At 45.3% G+C, this 20295-nt stretch overlaps 1 protein-coding gene across 3 annotated transcripts in view; it reads right to left on the bottom strand.

Annotated features, from left to right (window-relative positions):
• LPCAT3 (lysophosphatidylcholine acyltransferase 3) overlaps window positions 1-9042 on the bottom strand; it is a 38153-nt gene extending 29111 nt beyond the window's left edge. For all 3 annotated transcript variants that reach the window (XR_014803904.1, XM_084956886.1, XM_003355593.6), the window contains exon 1: window positions 8809-9042. Coding sequence is in view for 2 of the 3 variants with exons in the window: in XM_084956886.1 (XP_084813012.1) it covers window positions 8809-8959 (151 nt within the window). In the remaining variant the exon portion in view is untranslated. The remainder of the gene's footprint in view (window positions 1-8808) is intronic.
• Between the last annotated feature and the right edge of the window lie 11253 nt (window positions 9043-20295).

Raw genomic sequence — 20295 nt, 5'->3', positions numbered from 1 at the left:
ACATAATAACATCATTATTATAATGACATTAATCATATGATTCAACGATACTGTTTGAAGAATAAAGAGAGAGGTCAGCAAATGGGGCAAACTAAGCCATAAAGAATCGAAGAGCATTTTGTTTATTCCAAAGGGTGCAGGATACAATGACATTTCCAAAAGTTTAGGGAACTGTTGGGACATGTATTACAAAACAGAGACCTGCAGCCAGGGTAAACCCCATGATCCTTAAACACCGGGGCAACTGGTATAACCTGGAGGGCTTGTTAAAACACAGATCACTGGGCCCCAACCTCAGTTTGCCCTTCAGTCGGTCTGGGGTAGACCTGAGAATCTGCATTTCCACCAAGTTCCAAGGAGATGCTGCTGCTGCTGGTCCCAAGACCACACTGGGAATCTCCCTGGGAAGGAAGGGGATGAGTATCCACTGAGCGAAGGGAGAGAACAATTGTTTAAGACCACCCTGGGTCAGGCTTGGTCAAGGGTTCATACGATTCATTTCTTTCAGTCCTCACGGCTTCCCAACGAGCCGTGCCTCTCAGGCTTTTCCACAGCAGAATGAGAATGAATGCATCTACACAAGAGGTCTGCCCAGGCAGTTCTCTAGAAATAAGAAAGCTCTTTGATGACTATATATTACTTTAAAAAATTCAGCTAAATTTTGTGTTCTGTTTCAAAATATTGCTGCTTATAATGAATTAAATATAATGTCAAAAGTCATTTATCAGATACATTGCTTAGCTCTTAACCTCAGTTCTTTAGGCCTTTGGGAACATAAGGAAAAGGATGGCTGAAGTTTAGCAATTGGTCGGTGGTGAAAGAACTAGTAAATATTTAATCCGAATTAATCTTAGAGACCTGTACCTAGGCCCACAGGTCTCTGGTGACAGTGCATATCCTGTCAGCTTATTCTACCGCCCTACCCTACCCCCATCTACCTGAAAGCTCTACCAGGCTTTTCTCTGCTACTCCTTTATGAAGCCTCTATTGTTCTAGCCAAACTGGATTACTTGCTGTTCCTCAGACTTTTTCTTACTTTTTCTGTTCTCCACAAATGTGCTCATTATTGTTTGCTGCTAGAAAGCTCCCCCTTTCATCTCCACTGGTCCAGAATCTTCCATAACCTTTGCATCCAGATGAAATGCCATTTCCATTTTGAAGATCAAATCCCACTTAAAAAAAAAATTTTTTTTTTTGGCCGTGCCTGAAGAAGCTCCTGGGCCAGGGACTGAACCTGTTCCACGGCTGTGACTTGAATCACAGCAGTGACAACACTGATCCTTAACCTGATGCTTCACCAGACTCTCAAATCCCAATTTTTTTTAGGGCCACACCCATGGCATAAGGAAGTTACTGGGCTAATTTGTAGCTGCCAGCCTATACCATAGCCGCAGCAATACCAGATCTGAGTCCGTGAGTTACACCACAGCTCACAGCAATGCTGGATCCTTAACCCACTGAGCGAGGCCAGGGATCGAACCCAAGTCCTCATGGATACTAGTCAGGTTTGTTACTGCTGAGCCACAGGAGAACTCCCTCAAATCCTGCTGGATGGAATGCCTCCAGTGAGTTCCCGTGGCTGCCCAGGCAGACTTAATGTCAGTGGGCATATGATTGCTTTTGTTAATTAGCCTGTGAATATAATCTCTGGGCCCTGATTTACACATGCCTCTGAAAAGAAAATGTTCAATTTGACATTAAATTTATACCGCCATTCACATTAAAGTTCACTGCACAGGAACTTCTGTGCAATGTTAAATACTGGAGTATAGATGAGAAGTAGTTGGAAACATATATTTAAAAGAAATCCCTAACAGGAAGCTTTAGGTAATGATGAAACTTGTGGCGCGGAATCAAAATAAAAAGTCTAAAATGTAGAATGTACCTGGGCTTTTAGGAACAGAAGAGGCCATAAAAGTCATTTAGGACAACCCCCCTTATAGAATTTTTGGACCCTGCTTTGTATAATGGTCAGAAGTTCCATTTGTTTAGTTAATGCTGCTCAATTTCCATCGAGCTTAGCTTGGAAGTGTTACCTGAAGAAGGCTTTTTGCACCAAATAATGGATTTAGTTCTGAAGGGCCAGACCTGACTTTGGTCCAAAGGGAGCGAAACTGCAGGACCTCCTTTGCTTTTAAAGGTTGCTAACCTCCGTGATGCTAATTCTGAACCTCTGAGGAATGAGTTCTTACCCCCGAGTGCCATTCTGGATGAGTCTGACAGCCCAGCCACTGTCGTGGCCAAGACTGGAGGAGAACACTCCCACTAGGCAGGGTGGCCATCTGCTCCATTTGGCCAGTGCCAGCGTTGGACGCTGAGAGGTAACTCACATGCTGATTACATCTTGGTTTAATCATGGCCAATGCAAAGAGCAAAGGAGACCAAGGGCATTTGTCCTTTCCACCTCCACATGCTCTTCCCAACCCCCAGGAGGTAAAGAGCAGGGACTCTAGAGGTGGGGAGAAAGAGGTGTGACCTCGGGCGAGTTACTCAACCTTCCGAGGTCCCAGTTTCCTATCTGCAGAAAGGAGATGATAAGAGTACTGTAAATATCTTAGGGGCAGTTGTCAGACTTAGGTGGGGTACTGCTGAGCACTCGACACCTGTCAGCTACTGTCATCACCAACAACAGGCAGAAACGTCGATATACTCAGTCAACACCAGATTCTCCTCTCTAAGCTTCTCCGCAAATTTCCTTCCCTCCCTGATCCAATTATGATGCCACTATCGACTCCTAAAACTGTACCTTTAGCCTAACTTCTTCTCTGAGCTCAAGACTAGGCTTCTTGGAACCTAGAGCAAGCCCCGAACTAGATCATAACTTTACTTGGTACTGAACAATATCTGACCCTCCTCTTGACCTCTCCGCATTTTTTTTTTTTTTTTTTTAGGGCTGTACCCACGGCAGATGGAAGTTCCCAGGCTAGGGGTCAAATTGGAGCTGCAGCTGCTGGCCTACGCCACAGCCACAGCAAGAGCGACGGCAGGACATGAGCTGCATCTGCAACCTACACCACAGCTCGTGGCAACACCGGATCCTCGACTCACTGAGTGAGGCCTGGAATGGAATCCGCGTCCTCATGGATTCTAGTCGGATTCATTTCCACTGCACCACGAAGGGAACTCCCCTCTCTGCATTTGTGAAAGATACGATCATCTTTCCAACTATCCCGGCAGGAGGATTGAGTTTGTTTTTTTAAAAAACTACTTCTTTAGGAGTTCCCATTGTGGTGCAGCGGAAACGAATCCAACTAATAATAACCACGAGGGTGCAGGTTTGATCCCTGGCTTCACTCAGTGGGTTAAGGATCCAGCGTTGCTGTGAGCCTTGGTGTAGGCCAGCAGCTGTAGCTCCAATTTGACCCCTAGCCTGGGAACTTCCACATGCTGCACATGTGGCCCTAAAAAGCAAAAAAAAAAAAAAAAAAAAAAAAAAAAAAACCCAAACTACTTTATCCTGCATATAATCAGGTGCTAAGTCATTCATTCACAATTCACTTATTCAACAAGTATTTACTGGGCCTTTTTCATAAGCTAGGTACTATATTAAACTCTGGTTACACTGTAACAAACAAAACTTACATGATTTCTGGAGTTTCTGTTGCGGCTCAGTAAACCCAACTAGTACCCATGAGGACAGGGGTTCAATCCCTGGCCTCACTCAGTGGGTTAAGGATCTGGCGTGGCTGTGAGCTGTGGTGTAGGTCACAGACATGGCTTGGATTCCCAGTTGCTGTGGCTGTGGTGTAGGCCGGCAGCTGAAGCCCTGATTTGACCCCTAGCCTGGGAACTTCCATATGTCACAGGTGTGGCCCTAAAAAGACGCCCCCCCAAAAAAAGCTTACATGATTTCTGCCCTCATCTACAAATATATCATCACACATCAGAATATACACCAGGAAGGAAATTTCAGTCAGTAGGAGAAAGTATAACGGGGGGCATAATTTAAAATGAGAACTCTGAGAACTCTCGGAGGAAGAGACAATTCGAACCAAGACGTGAAAGAGGAAAAGGATCTGTCAGGTGGGTAACCAGTGAAGAATGTTCCTGGCAGTGGGATCAGCAGGTACAAAGGCTCAAGGAGGAAAGAGTCTGATGCCTTTTCTGAGGATCTGGGAGACAGCCATGTGGCTACAAGGCTGTGAACTGGCGCATGACAAGGCTGGGGCAGCAGGCAGGGGCTTCCCAGCAGAGTAGAGAAGGCCCTGGAGAATAGACTAGGCAGGTCGGAAGACATTAGAGACCTGTTCAGGGGCTGTTGCGTGGTTTTGATGACAGATGGTCAGTGGCTGTGGTGATGGAGAGAAGTGATTCTTTGAGGCACAATTTGCAGGAAGTATTGATAGGGCTTGGTGACGGGGGTGAGGGGACAGGGTGAAAGGGAGGCGACAAGGCTGGTTCTAGGTTTCTGGCATGAGCAGCTGTGTGGATAAAAGTGATTCCAGGATCTACCTTTCAAAAGATTCTGGACTCCTAAAACATCTCACGTGAGATCCTTTTTTTTTTTTTTTGGTCTTTTTTGCCATTTCTAGGGCTGCTTCTGCAGCATATGGAGGTTCCCAGGCTAGCAGTCTAATCAGAGCTGTAGCCGCCGGCCTATGCCACAGCCACAGCAACGCCAAATGCGAGCCACGTCTGTGACCTACACCACAGCTCACGGCAATGTCGGATCCTTAACCCATTGATCGAGGCCAGGGATCGAACCCGCAACCTCATGGTTCCTAGTCAGATTTGTTAACCACTGAGCCACGACGGGAACTCCTCAAGTGAGATCTTTAACTTCCCTTCTCGGTGCCACTACCTGGCCTCCAAGTCATGATTTAGATCATTGTTCCTTCTCACTGGATCCCCAACCTCCCACCTGTGTCTACTTCTAACCACTCTACACTGTACCGTCTGCCATGACAGTGCCAGTGCCATCATTCCCCTTTCAAGTATCTGCAGTGGCTCCCTCCTGCTGACTTGACTAAGGACACACCCCTTGCCTTGGCTGTCACAACCTACTCCAGTTCCACTCTTATTTTCCACCACTTCTCTACTTAAGGCCTGCTTCAGGCCACCTGGACCACCTCCTGTTCCTTGAATGTGTCATCACACGTCCCTGTCTCGGTGCTTTGGCTCATGCTATTCCTCCGGCTCCCCATCTTGGTCTGCTGAAAAGGTATTTGGCTTTCAAAGTTCATTAGAGCTCCAATCTTTCAATCTCATGAAGCTCTGCAACTCTCTTAGGGCACTTAGATTTCTGCCTGTTATTGTGGTGGTGAGAATACTTATCTCATGCCCACTCCCTGCCCTCTAGCAGAGCGTACGTCATACCATGAGGGGCCTGGCCCTGTTACTCATACTGCACTGCTGCGCTTGCCTTTGCAGGGTCCAATTCAGTGCCTTCCCCACGGAGGTACATTTCACTGAGTTTGTCTCAAAGAAATCACGTTATTAATTATGCTGAGGCACGATGAGACTCAGGTTGTTGAAGGCAAGATGTTTTCCAGTAGCAATCTGCCAGCACCAGCGCTCACAGCAAAATTTATCTGCGACCGAACTCCTGGCAATCAGATGCGAGATAAACATGCACACACCCCTTTAGAACAGAGTCCTCTGCCTGTTCAAAATACCCTGGTGCAGCAGTGTTCATAAGTTTACCTTTTCCTGCAAGTATCGAATAGTCAAAATTCCAGCCTCTAACACGGGATTTTTCAGCTACTTGTTGTAACCCATTAATGGGTCATGAAATCAATTTAGTGGGTCATAAATAACACCGAAAAATAAAAGAGAAAAGAGCTCAACACTTGCCTATACTCAGGATGATAAATCTTTCCTTTGTTTCCAATATACATATACACTCATGTGTATACTGGGTCATGATGTCAAACATATTTCTTACCATGGGTCTCAGTTTATAATATTTGAAGGCTAATGCTCCATCTGATCACTTTTAAGATCAGCACAGAGAACTTAAGCACAGAAAGTAAGATGTTCAGAAAACAGTAATGAGATTAATTAAAACAGTACTCTGACTATCCCTTCAAAATGTGAATGGATGGAATACCTAACCCTTCCCTCAGGGTATCTGCATTTGGGTGTTTCTAACCCAAATTAATCTCGCTCGTAGAAAGGGAGGCAGAAGTCATTTTGGTCTGGAGGCCTTCTTGGTACCTCAAACGAGGACTTCCTCCAGGATCCCAGTCCCCCAGGAGAGATGGTTCAGGAACCAGGTACTCTATTGCTGAAAGGCTGCTGGTTTCTAGGTTACAATACACAGAAGTGATGTTACCTTTCTAAGAGAAATATATTTACAACCAGAATGCACCCTTTCTTCCAGGCCCTTGTCAAGCCTATCAACTTATGTATGTATGTATTTAACCTGAACCTAGAAAATACAACCCCATGACTGCTCTGAGGCAATGTGAACCCCGTGTTGATCTAAAAATCAGATACACTATGAGTGACTGAAGGCAGTGGGACCTGTGAGATAGGAAGCGGGGATGTGGGAAATGGCAGAAGAATGGGCAAGGGGGCTCAGGAGTGTGGGAGAGGTATTATATCAAGTGTTTATTACTTTGATGACTGGTGGTAATGAGAATGAGAGTAGAGAGAGAGAGATGGAGAAAACAACTTTCTGGACTGTTGTAGTATACAGGAATCTACCAGGAGTGCACAGGCTGTTATGTCAGCACTGAAAGGACAGATTCCAAGTCCTAATTCCAGGCCCCACTCCATTTAACAGGCTACCCCTTATAATTTGTTACTTGTGTTACAGTCTTAATTTATTGTTGAGAAATCAACAGTGAGCTTCTTAATGAATAAAATGTAAATGCCTTTTTTTTTTTTTTCTATTTTAGGGCCGTACTCGAACATATGGAGGTTCTCAGGTTAGAGGTCGAATTGGAGCCATAGCCACAGCAACTCCGGATCTGAACCACACCTGCTACCTACACCACAGCTCTCGGCAACTCCAGATCCTTAACCCACTGAGCGAGGCCAGGGCAGAACCCGAATTCTCATGGATCCTAGTCGGGTTTGTTAATTGCTGAGCCATCAAGGGAACTCCGAAATGTAAACACTCTTAATTGTCAACTACAATCTCCAAGAAATAACCAGGTTAGAAACAAGGGTGAAGAAGTAGGAAGTTCAAAGCTGGTGTGGTGCAAAGAACCCTGGACTGAGGTACTGATAAACTGGGTTAGATCTGGGTGACACTAAGCAAGTCACACAAGTTAAAGTCCCCTCTACCTCTAAAATTTTACAGGGAGTTCCTGTTGTGGTGCAGTGGAAATGAATCTAACTAGTATCCATGAGGATGTGGGTTTGATCCCTGGCCTCGCTCAGTAGGTCGGGGATCCGGAGCTGCTGTGGCTGCGGTGTAGGCCAGCTGCCGTAGCTCCGATTGGACCCCTAACCTGGGAACCTCCATATGCCGAGGGTTCAGCGCTAAAAGGCAATAAAATAAAATACAATTTTACAATTCTATAAGGGAGAGAAAATGTGACCCTCATTTGGAAGAAAGGAAGATTGTCTAGGTTTGATGTGTAATAGGTGAAGGACGTGATATTACCCAAGGTTGTTTAAATATGAATTAATGCTTCTCCCATTATCTAGATCTAGTTAACACCCTTAGATGATATTAAATGTCAGCATCTCTACTGACTACTGGATAAATTCCAAATTTCTTTCTGGCATTTAAGGCTTTCCACATCTGCCCAACTTTATCTCAAATTTCTTGTAGTGCAGACCTGCTCTTGCCCCTCTGTTTTGTTTGCTAAATTCCTCCCACCCCTGCTCTCCTAAAGTCCCATAACCTTCATAAAATCTTCCAACTACTCAAATATTGACAAATCAGCTCCTAACTTTTGAATTCCTACAAGACTTTACAGCAATCCTATCAGATAGGCATTATTGTCCTCATTTCATAAATAAGAACACTGAGACTCAGACAGGTTATGTGGTTGGCCCGGGGTCCCACAGTTTGTAAGCAGCAGCAAGGCTGGATCTGATTCGTTTGCCTTCTAAGTCTACACACTTTTTTCCCCCCTCATTGTCATGCTGCTTCCTTGTATTAAAAAAACCATGGAGGAAGAATGCAATAAAAAAGCCTATAAACCAGGTATAACACAGTCTGTTGTGACATAAATTCAGATATACCACATCCTTTGAACCACGTGGATAACAACCGCTTGGGGTAGCATGGATAGTTTTTAAGGGGTTGCCAGTCCTGTTTCCCAAGCCCAGTACTAAAATGATATTCCAGGGTAAATGACAGGTGGGTGGTTAAGGAAAAGAAAAAGCAATATGGTATAAGAAGAAAACACGAGAAACTGGACAAAAAGAGGAAAGTGTAATACAAGCTGGCAATGCACAAAATAGAGATTCAGAATGTGCAAGTATGGAGCGTGGGGCTGAGGGGGCCCTTAGGACTGAAATAGCTAAGTTAGGGGGCCTATACCTGCCAATAAGAAGCGCGCGTGTGAGAGGGTTGATATTAATACCAGCAGTACACATGGACAGAGAGTAGAACTCAAGAGAGACAAATAAGGACAGGTCGTGGGGACACCGGATAGAGCATGGCAGGATGAGAGGGTGGTGGCGCCAAATGAGGGGCCAGAAGGGTACAGTAGGGGTCGAAGGGAAAGGTGAAGAGGTTCAGAGGGCACAGCGCCCCCAGACTCGAGACTAGACTTGTATCCCTCTCCAGAGCTGGTTGGTGTGTTCTAGGATTCACATTCGCACCCCACACAGCCCTCCCGGTGGGGCCGGGAAGAGGGGGAGGTCACGCCCCGGTTCCCCGGGGACTCCGCGAGGGGTCCTTACCTAGGAAGATGGAGAGGATGAGCCGCAGCGCCTGTTCTGACGCGCCCAGGGACGTCGCCAACTTGTTAAGGCTCAGCTCCTGGAGAACCCACCGCAGCACTCCTGCCAGCTCCACCACCGCTCCCACGTCCCCCTCGGCTGCGGACGCCATCTTAGCTCCGGGCGCCCCCCAGGGACCCCTCGGCTCCGCGCGCCCCGAATGTGGGCACAACGCTGGAGCTTCACCCCCAATTCCGGCCCGGAGCCCGCCCACGGCGTGCGCATTGGCTGTGGGCCCGCCCAGCGGCTTCAGACTCAGCCGATCATTGGCCGGCCCGGGAAGGGGGCGGGGCCTCACGCAGCAAGGTAGGCAGGGGGCGGGGCTGAGCGGTTGTAAGGCAAAGGTGACTCTGGCCAGAATGAACGCGGGGCAGGCCGGGGGCGTGGCTTGGTACAGGGAACCAGACCTGCGATTGGAAAAGTCTGAAGCAGCGCCTGTACAACTCAGTTCCAGCAGCTCAGGGGAGGAGTCGGGGCGTGCTGGTGTCCGGCCGGCTCGTGCACTGCCTCCCTATTGGCTGAGACGGAGCAGGCGAGAGTCGGGGCGGGGGGGTGCCGTCACCCGACCGCGAGGTTACTCTCGGTCGCCGGCGCGCCGGGGTTACTGGGGCATGTAGCGGGAGGGCGGGAATTTCTGCGGCGGCCTCGCAAGCGCCTCCTAACGGCGCCGCCGGCCGTTCTTAAACCGTTAGATACGCCGCCGCCTTCCCTCCCAGGCTTTGCCTGCTCCTATTTCCTGCTACGTCCTGTATTAAAATGTTACCTCGAGGGATGAAATTGATATGCCGATTTAATCATTATTTTAATTAAAAATTGAACTAGTTTGTCACTATTACAGGTACAAGGTAAAAGAGCAAAGAGGGTAGAAACTGAGGACAAAATAAAAGCCCTTTTTTCCCACCTTGCTTCTCATTCTTACTTTGTACAGGTAACCACTATTTCAGATAAGAAAAGCAAAATGTGGAGTTCCCATTGTGGCACAGCGGAAACGAATTTTACTAGTATCCGTGAGGATGCCGGTTTGATCCCTGGCCTTGCTAAGTGGGTTAAGAATCCGGTGTTGGGATGAGCTATGGTGTAGGTCACAGACTCAGCTGGAATATGACGTTGCTGTGGCTGTGGTGTAGGCCAGCAGCTGTAGTTCTGATTCAGCTCCTAGCCTGGGAACTTCCATATGTCAGGAGTGCAGCCCTAAAAAGCAAAACAAACCAACAAACACCTTAGAATAACAAAATGTGCCAAGACCAGTGCTGGACCCAATGCCATGGAGTGTGGATTGATGGTAATATAAAGCGATCCTGGACTTATAATTGCAAACTAGGGGAAGTGTCCCTGAAGGAAAGGGACAAGTTCCTATGAGAGTATGTAACAAAGGAACACCAAGAGTTTCCAGTAATAGCTGGAATTTGTGGAGCATCGGTGCACAATTAACCGCTTACACTGCTATAGCACTTCACACTTTGTGCAGCACTGATATCCACAGTAGTTCACTTAATTGATTATGAAACAGGATATTTATTATTATGATATCCTCTTACAGATGCAGAGGCTTGGAGAAATTAAGGAAAGTGGCAGGGACAACTGAAACCCAAGTCTGTTAAACTTCACTTCCCTCCCCCTTTGTGGGAAGAAAATATAAAAAATAAGAAATATTCAGAAAAGTCAAGAATAATATAACTTGGAGCTCCCATGGTGGCTCAGCAGTTAACAAGCCCGACAAGGATTCATGAAGAAGTGGGTTCGCTCCCTGGCCTCGCTCAGTGGATTAAGGATTAAGCATGGCTGTGGCTGGGGTGTAGCCCGGCAGCTGCAGATCCGATTCAGCCCCTAGCCTGGGAACCTCCGTATGCCACCAGTACGGCCCTAAAAAAAAAAAAAAAAAAAAAAAAAAAAGTAGTAATATCACTTCCCACAGGTTAAGAAACAAACATCACATGTACAGCTGAAGAGCCTGATGTATCTCTTCCTGTGGCATTTCCCTCCTTCTCTTGTTGGAAGTCACCATCTTGCTGACTTTGGTACTTATCAACCCCATGCCTACTATGATGCTTTATACAATGTCTATATCTGGAAACAATTATAGTTTTGCATGCTTTTAAACTTTATATTATAAAATATTACAGTGAATGTATCATTTTGCTACTTGTTTTTATGCTTAACATCTTTATTGAGTGGTATTCACATTCTTTTTTTTTTTTTTTTTTTGCCATTTCTAGGGCCGCTTCTGTGGCATATGGAGGTTCCCAGGCTAGGGGTCGAATCGGAGCTGTAGCCACCAGCCTATGCCAGAGCCACAGCAACGCGGGATCTGAGCTGAGTCTGCAACCTACACCACAGCTCACGGCAAGGCCGGATCCTTAACCCACTGAGCAAGGCCAAGGATCGAACCTGCAACCTCATGGTTCCTAGTTGGATTCGTTAACCACCAAGCCACGACAGGAACTCTGGTATTCATATTCTTACATGTAGCTCTGATGCAATCATTTTAACTGTGATATAATAATTGCACTGTATGATTATTCACAAATTTTCATGGTCATGTTGAGGAATACTGGAATCGTTTCTTATTTGTGTATGTCTTTTACTACAAACATTGCTGTTGTGGACATTCTCCATTAAACAACAGTGAAACTTTCTCTAGGGCTGTAGCTCCAAATTTTTTTTTTTTTAATTAACTAGGATCCACTGTAGGAAACACATTGTTATACTCACATATTCATACACTACACAACAAATGTGTATACTACTCACACTACACACACACGCTACATACTGCAGTGCTATGTATGTATTCTCTGATCATTTCTCATCTATTTTTTTTTTCTTTTTATGGCCACTCCTGTGGCATATGGAAGTTCCTGGGCTAGGGGTTGAATAGGAGCTGCAACTGCTGGCCTGCATCACAGCATAGCAGTGCCAGATCCAAGCCGCCTGTGTGACCTATACCTCGGCTTTCAGCAACATAAGATCTTTAGCCCACTCAAGGCCAGGGATCGAACCTGCATCCTCACGGACACTATGTCAGGTTCTTAACCCACTGAACCACAATGGGAACTCCTATTTTAATTCATTAAAAATTTGCTGATCACAGAGATCCCGTCGTGGCACAGTGGAAATGAATCCGACTAGGAACCATGCGGTTATGGGTTCGATCCCTGACCTCGCTCAGTGGGTTAAGGATCTGGTGTTGCCATGAGCTGTGGTGTAGGTCAGATGTTGCTGTGGCTGTGGCGTAGGCTGGCAGCTGTAGCTCCAATTAGATTCCTGGCCTGGGAACCTCCATATGCCGTGGGTGCGGCCCTAAAAAAAAAAAAAAGTGCTGATCAGGATTCACCAACTTGATTTTTTTTTCTTTTTCTTTTTTGGCTTCAACCAAAGCATGCAGAAGTTCCCATGCCAGGGATGGAACCCTGTCACAGCAGCGACCTGAGCCACCAGGGAACTCCTTTTGTTTATTTGTTTTTAGGATCCACTAACTTGATATCACCACCTACTAGTAGTTCATGATTCTCAGTGCAGAAAACTCCCTTCTAAGGTCTGTAATCAGAAGGGGAATTATGAGTTATAAGGTTTGCACACCTTCAATTTATGAGATTTTTGCTTAACTGAACTGTTTGGCTATATGTTATTTAAGACCTTTAAAATCTTTGATTTGCAGAATAAGTAAACAATTTGTTAAAGGAGCTAGGCAGCTAGACTGTGTTTAAAAATAGAGAAAGTTGATGTTCCCCTTTGGTGCAGTGGGTAAAGGATTCAGTGTTGTCACTGCAGCATCTTGAGTTGTGGCTATGGCTCAGGGTTTGATTCCTGGCTTGGGGCCTTCTGCATGCCTTATGTGCAGCGAAAAGAGAGAGAGAGGGAGAAAGTCAGTTTCTTTTTGTTTTATGCGTTTAGGTAAGTGTTTGCCCCTTCTCGTGCCTCTGGCGTTCCAGGAGAAGGATGGGCGTGGCAAGGGACGATGTCTCCTTTGACACAACAGGTGCCTGTTTGCCGTTCCCCTAAAGTGTTTGATCAGCTACATTCCCTTCATTCTTCTTCCTGTTTTAATGCAGCACCTGTTTCTCCAGTTACACTAGCTGGTGAGCTGGCGAGTGAGAAAAGAATGAGATTATGTGTCTTTATAACTAAGTACATTCACGGAGGTGTGACTAAGTCAGTTTCTGTGCTGGTCTCTCAGTGCAAAGATGGATAAGAGACAGCTCCTGCCCGCAGGAAGTTCTATGTCTGGGGGAAGAGAGACAGGAGAAGATAATTATAAAATAAAGTGGAGGGGTCTGTATAGAAATAAATTACACATTAGTGAAATCCTTTCTTTCTCATTACTGCATTTCCCTGCCCTTCCCCTTCCTTCTTTAATAAGTTCAGTATCTCTTTCTACTTCTCCTGCTCTTCTGGATCCTAGACCTTTATTACCTTTTTTTTTTTTTTTTTCTTTTTGGGCTGCACCTGTGGCATATGGAGGTTCCTAGGCTAGGGGGTCGAATCGGAGCTACAGCTGCCAGTCACAGCCACAGCAACACAGGATTGAAGCCATGTCTGCGACCTACACCACAGCTCACAGCAACGCAGGATTCAAGCCACGTCTGTGACCTACACCACACTCATAGCAACTCCAGATCCTTAACCCACTGAGTGGGGCCAGGGATCGAACCAGCATCCTCATGGAATACTAGTTGAGTTTGTACCATTGAGCCCCAGTAGGAACTCCGGTGATTAATAGTCTTAAAGGAACAAAGGAATGCAGGAACACAGGAAAAGCAGTCAAACAATAGCACAGTAATAAAACTGAGTCCTAATTCCTCATTGAGGGATATACAGAATAATAGCTTTGAGTTTTCCAGGAACTAAGGCCATCACCCAGGTAAAGGATGGAATGATGCTGCCGACCTTCTTCTTCTTCTCTCTCTCTCTCTTTTTTTTTTTTTTTTTTTTTGGTCTTTTTGCCTTTTCTATGGCCACGGGAGGTTCCCAGGCTAGGGGTCCAGTCGGAGCTGTAGCCACCAGCCTACGCCAGAGCCACAGCAATGCGGGATCCGAGCCTCATCTGTGACTTACACCACAGCTCACAGCAATGCAGGATCCTTAACCCACTGAGCGAGGCCAGGGATTGAACCCGAAACCTCATGGTTCCTAGTCGGATTCGTTAACCACTGAGCCATGACAGGAACTCCCTGCTGACCTTCTTGACCTCAGTCAGCTAAAGCTTGGACTCTGTCAACCTTTGCCCCAATCATATGCTGAATTCTCCTCTGCTCAAGCCCCTTCGTGAATATACAAGTACCCTTAGCTTAAAATCTCTTATGGCACAGTGGATTAAGGATATGGCATTGTCACTGCTGTGGCTTGGGTCCCTACTATGCGAGCGTTCAGTCCCTGGCTGGGGAATTTCCACATGCTGTGTGTGTGGCCAAAAAATAAAACAAACGTCCCCAATTTTGCCGTCAGGGAGACATGGCTTTGGGAAAGATCGCTGGTGTTTTCTTTCCTTGCTGCAAGTAATAAGTCCTTCCTTTTAGCCATCTTTGGCTTGGCTGTGTCTCTCTGTTGGCTAAACACCCGCCAAGAGGTGAACCCAATTTTCAGATAACAATGTGACTAGTTATGGCTGATGAACTGTAAGCAGAAATGAAATGTTACCCTCCTCCTTTACTTCCTCCGCCCCCCTCCTCCTTTTTCTTCTTTGCCGTGCTTGTAATATGCACAAGTTCCCAGGCCAGGGATCAACCCGTGCCACAGCAAGAACAACACCAAATCATTAACCACTAGGATACTAGGGAACTCCTCCCTCATCTTTTTTCCATTTTCCAAAAATATATTTAAATGTTTCATCTTGGAGTTCCCATCATGGCTCAGCGGAAATAAATCTGATTGACATCCTAGAGGACCCAGGTTCAATCCCTGGCCTTGCTCATTGGGTTAAGGATCCGGCACTGCCATTAGCTGTGGTGTAGGTTGCAGCTGCTACTTGGATCTGGCGTTGCTGTGGCTGTGTCGTAGGCCAAAATCTACAGCTCTGATTCGACCCCTAGCCTGGGAACCTCTGTATGCCACAGGTGTGGCCCTAAAAAAAAGACAAAAAGAAAAAAAAAGAAACAAAAGTTTCATCTGCTGGCAACTCTTCTTCCATTCACTTTGTTCCTATAGATTCAAACCTTCCTTGACCCACCCTTTCCTTTAGTTTAGGGTTTTAGGCACAAGAGGCAAGTTAATTTGCTATTATTTATGAGAATTCTCCCTCTTTGCCTTTTTTTGGGGGTCTTTTTAGGGCTGCACCCACTGCATATGGAGGTTCCCAGGCTAGGGGTCAAATCGGAGCTGTAGCGGCTGGCCTACACCACAGCCACAGCAATGCAGGATCCGAGCCATGTCTGGGACCTACACCATAGCTCATGGCCATGCCAGATCCTTAACCCACTGAGCGAGGCCATGGATCAAACCTGAGTCCTTATGGATGGTAGTCAGTTTCGTTAGGGCTGAGCCATGACAGGAACGATGATCATCTGTTTTTTGAATGGTTTTGTGTCTTTAAAGACCATGCTTAAGCTTCTGAATTAGTCTGGGTTCTACAGAGAAACAGAGGCAGTAGAATATACCATATACATATATATATATATATATATATATATATATATACACACACACACACACACTATATATATATATATATATATCCTTGACCCTTGCAGAGAATCAGAGCCAGTAGAATATATATATATATATATATATATATATCTCCTTGATCCTTTAGGACAGAGGTTTGAACTGTGTGAGCCTACTTATAAGCTTTTTTTCCCCCCTTTTACTAAATATGTACTGCAGGACCACACAATCCACAGTTGGTTGAATCACAGATGTGGACTTGTAGGTATTGAGGGCTGACTGTATAGTTATATGCAGATTTTTGACTGTGCAAGGGATTGGCTCCCCTACCTGCCTGTGTTGTTCAAGGGTCAGCTGTATATATATATATAAAATAAGGAATTAGCCCACAGGAATAAGGAGGCTGAGAAGTCCCAAGATTCACAGTGGGCAACTGCAGACCCAGAAGAGCTAACGGTCTAGTTCTAGTCCAATTCTGCAACACTTTTTTTTTTTCAATGACCACACCATGGCATATGGTAGTTTCTGTCCGGAGATTGAATCCAAGCCATAGATACTGCAGCAACACCAGCTCCTTTAACCCACTGGGTTGGGGCGGAGATCGGACCTGAGCCTCTGCAACAACCCAAGCTGCTGCAGTCAGCTTCTTAACCCATTGCACCACAGCGGGAACTTCTCCAGTCCAGATGCAAACCTGGGAACCAGGAAAGCCCATGTAAGTTTCAGTCCGAGTCTGAGTCTGAAGGCAGGAGGAGACCAATGTTCTAGTTCAAAGACAAGCAGAAAGAACACATGCTTCCTTCCTCAGCCTTTTATTCTCTTCAGGCCTTCAAAAGATTGGATGAAGCCCACTCACACTGGAGAGGGTAATGTGCTGTACTCAGTCTGCATATTCAAGTGTTTAGCTCATCCAGAAACACTCTTACAGACACATGCAGAATAGTGTTTAACCAAATATCTGGGCACCCCAGGGCCTTGTCAGTTGATACATAAAATTAACTATCTCCAGTCTACCCTCTGTCAACTTGGCGCCTGTGTGCATCTCCTTAAGCCATGCTTATGCTTCAAATAAAGACAATAAGAAGGTCGTAATTCCATGCAACATGATACCACCATTCTGTATACAACTGAAAATGCACTAACCCCTTCCCCAGAAGAGGAAGTAAGGTCCTTAAGAGATGTTTACTCTTCATCTTGATATCTCACATGATAATGTAAAATTAAAAACACTTAAATTCTGGGAGTTCCCACTGTGGCTCAATGGGTTGAGAATCTCACTAGTATCCACGAGGATGCTGGTAGGGATCCCTTGGTCACTTATTGAGTTAAGGATCCTTCATTGCTGCAAGTTGTGGCATAGGTTGCAGACACGGCTTGGATCCCACATTGCTGTGAGCTGTGGTGTAGGCCAGCAGCTACAGCTCCAATTCGATCCCTAGCCGGGGAGGTTCCGTATACTGCATCTGCGGCTCTAAAAATAAATAAATAAATAAAATACAAACACAAAATCTACAAAATAAAGTCAACCTATATTACATGATATGGGAATGAAAGGGAAGAAAATGTAGATATTACATATACTGACAATAAAATAAGGAGGAATACTTATGATAATTACGGTCTTTATTTATGTAACTGGACACATGGTTCCAGCTGGTATTTATAACAACCTTATTCTACTACCCCTAATATTTCCTTTGCCTTCAGCAAGCACCTGGGTTGTGGTTCTTGGTGGAATGACTCACCCTTCCTTCCTCTAGGATCCAGGCCATTAATAGTCCTGCCGGGATTGCAATGTCAGTTTTCCATGGACTTTAGTCACAAGGTGTGATAATGGGAAGAGAAGCCTTAAGGGATCTCTGTCTCTCCATATTTTTTTTTTTTTTTTTTTTTTGCTTTTTGGGGCCAAACCTTTGGCATGTGGAAGTTCCTGGGCCAGGGGTTGAATTGGAACTACAGCTGCTTGCCTACACCACGGTGACAACAACTTGGGTTCTGAGCCACGGCTTTGACCCGCACCACAGCTCAGGGCAACGCCAGATCCTTAACCCACTGAGTGAGGCCATGGATCAAACCTGAGTCCTTATGGATGCTAGTCAGGTTCTTAATCCCCTGAGCCACAATGGGAACTCCCCTAAAGGATTTCTTGTATAGCAGACTTACTCTCCTCTATGCCCATTGTGGAGAAGCAGTTCAATTTCCCCTTGGCCATCATGGTCAATCAGCCTAGTGTATAGTAACTCCCTTCTTTGAGCTCCTTGTGCCACTAAATCAATAGGCAAAGTGGCTGGGGAGCAATATTTGCTTTCAGTTCAGTGGAATCATCCTGTTTCCTGGTAGAAGCATTCCTTATCCTGTGTTTTTTTGTTTGTTTTTGTTTTGTTTTGTCTTTTTGACTTTTTTTAGGGCTGCACCCATGGCATATGGAGGTTCCCAGGCTAAGGGTTTAATAGGAGCTGTAGCTGCTGGCCTACACCACAGCCACAGCAACGAGGGATCTGAGCCGCATCTATGACCTACACCAGAGCTCACGGCAATGCTGGTCCTTAACCCATTGAGAGAGGCCAGGGAGCGAACCTGCAACCTCATTGTTCCTAGTCGGATTTGTTTCTGCTGAGCCAAGATGAGAACTCCCAGAAGCATTCCTTACTCTGAACTAAGACCTCTAGGCCAGCAGAGCAGAAGGACATGGGAACAGGAAGTAAAAATTTTGCTAGTGGATTACTAGGGTTAGCAGAAATCACTGCCACTCCTATTTCCACTATATATGAAAAGGTGATTCAGAGCATGTACAATCTTCTGGAGAAACTTGCCCCATCCCTGCAAAGTACGGCCATGGCAGGGGAGCAAAATTTGCCCCTCTCCAAATTTTTCTTTGGCATGCAAATTATTTAGAGCTGAAATAATCAAGGCCTAAAAGACACAGGAAGAAACTTTGCCCTTTCCCCAACTGCCTAAAAGAATTTAGATAGAGGGTCTCTTGTTCCTGGAATAGAGTTATCACCAGAGATAGCTCCAAAGAAATGGGCTTGGTGTGGTCAGGGAAACTAGGCAGGGCCTACCCATCAGAGCCTATTCTGTGACCAGTGTCTTGGCACAGCCCAGAAAACATTTGTTTACCAGACTTTTGCTTTTCCATCTCCATATGAAACGCCCTCCTCCTTTTGAAGTCCAACCACTACTCTATTTTTATTTTATTTTATTTTTTTGGTCCTTTTAGGCCGCACCTGCGGCATAAGGAATTTCCCAGGTTAGGGGTCGAATAGTCACTCTACCAAGAACCACAACCCAGGTGCTTGCTGAAGGCAAAGGAAATATAGAAGGGGTAGTAGAATAAGGTCGTTATAAATACCAGCTGGAACCATGTGTCCAGTTACATAAATGAAGACTATAATTATAAGTATTCCTCCTTATTTTGTTGTATGTATAATATCTTTGTTTTCTTCCCTTTCATTCCCATATCATGTAATATAGATTGACTTTATTTTGTAGAATTTAAGTGTTTGTATTTAATTAATTTATTTATATATTTTTAGAGCCGCACGTGCAGCATACGGAAATTTCCAGGCTAGGGACTGAATTGGAGCTGCAGCTGCGGGCCTACACCACAGCTCACAGCAGCACTAGATCCTCGACCCACTGATAGAGGCCAGGGATCGAATTTGCATCTTCATGGATCCTAGTTGGGTTTGTTACTGCTGAGCCACAACAGGAACTCCACTAGTGGGAGTCTTAAGCCACTGAACCACAACAGGGATTCCTCCACCATTCTCTTTTATCTTTGGTTGAAGATGGTATTTAAGGTAAATATTTTGGCCATTTTGTTGTTCATTTTTCCTGGGTTTCTCCCATGTAGATATATTATTAAACTTTTGTCTGGGCGTTTCCGTTGTTGTTGTGAGCTGTGGTGTAGGTCACAGATGCAGCTTGGATCCCATAGCATTGCTGTGGCTGTGGCTGAGGCCAGCAGCAGCAGCTCCGATTTAACCCCTAGCCTGGGAACGTCCATATGTAGTGGGTGCAGCCCTAAAAAGCAAAAAGAAAAAAAAGAAGACATAAGGCCAATTAAAAGGAGAAAATAAAGTGTATTATATGCGCACAGGGGATCCACATAAGCACGAAGAATTCCAAAGACGACAAGGCAAGATGAAGTGTATATATTGTTCTGGAATAAGGAGAAGGAGGTAGGAGTCTGACACTTCAAAAGAAAGTAATTACAGGAGTTCCTGTTGTGGCGCAGCAGAAATGAATCTGACTAGGAACCATGAGGGTGTGGGTTCGATCCCTGGCCTTGCTCAGTGGGTTAAGGATCTGGCGTTGCTATGAGCTGTGGTGTAGGTGGGCAGCTGTAGCTCCGATTCGATCCCCTAGCCTGGGAACCTCCATATGCTGTGGCCCTAAAAGAAGCAAAAAAAAAAAAAAAAAAAAAAAAAAAAAAATGATTACAGGTAGATAAAAAGAGTTAATATTTGGTAAGCAAATCCAAAGACAGTGGGACACAGGGAGGACTTTGATCAAAGAGACCTTACTAGGTTCCACCTTATCACACCTAATTTATAATTTACTGTAGTTATCTAAGGTGATAACTCCTTCCTGGGACAGGCCTTCTATCTTAAATTATTTGGGGCAGTAAGGAAGGGAAGGTTGTTCAAAAGTTCTTCCTGTGTCTTTTAGGCCTTACTTCTTTTCTTTTCTTTTCTTTCTTTCTTTCTTTCTTTCTTTCTTTCTTTCTTTCTTTCTTTCTTTCTTTCTTTCTTTCTTTCTTTCTTTTTAAGGGCTGCACCTGGGGCATATGGGGATTCCCAGGCTAGGGGTCCAATCAGAGTTAAAATCTCCAGCCTACACCAC

Source organism: Sus scrofa, chromosome 5 (genome assembly GCF_054392235.1).
Source record: "Sus scrofa isolate SSC_HxYL_T2T_F1_AM1 chromosome 5, Sscrofa_HxYL_maternal_Yorkshire_Landrace_v2.0, whole genome shotgun sequence".
Taxonomy (NCBI): Eukaryota; Metazoa; Chordata; class Mammalia; order Artiodactyla; family Suidae; genus Sus; species Sus scrofa.
This window is presented reverse-complemented; position numbering and strand designations above follow the sequence as displayed.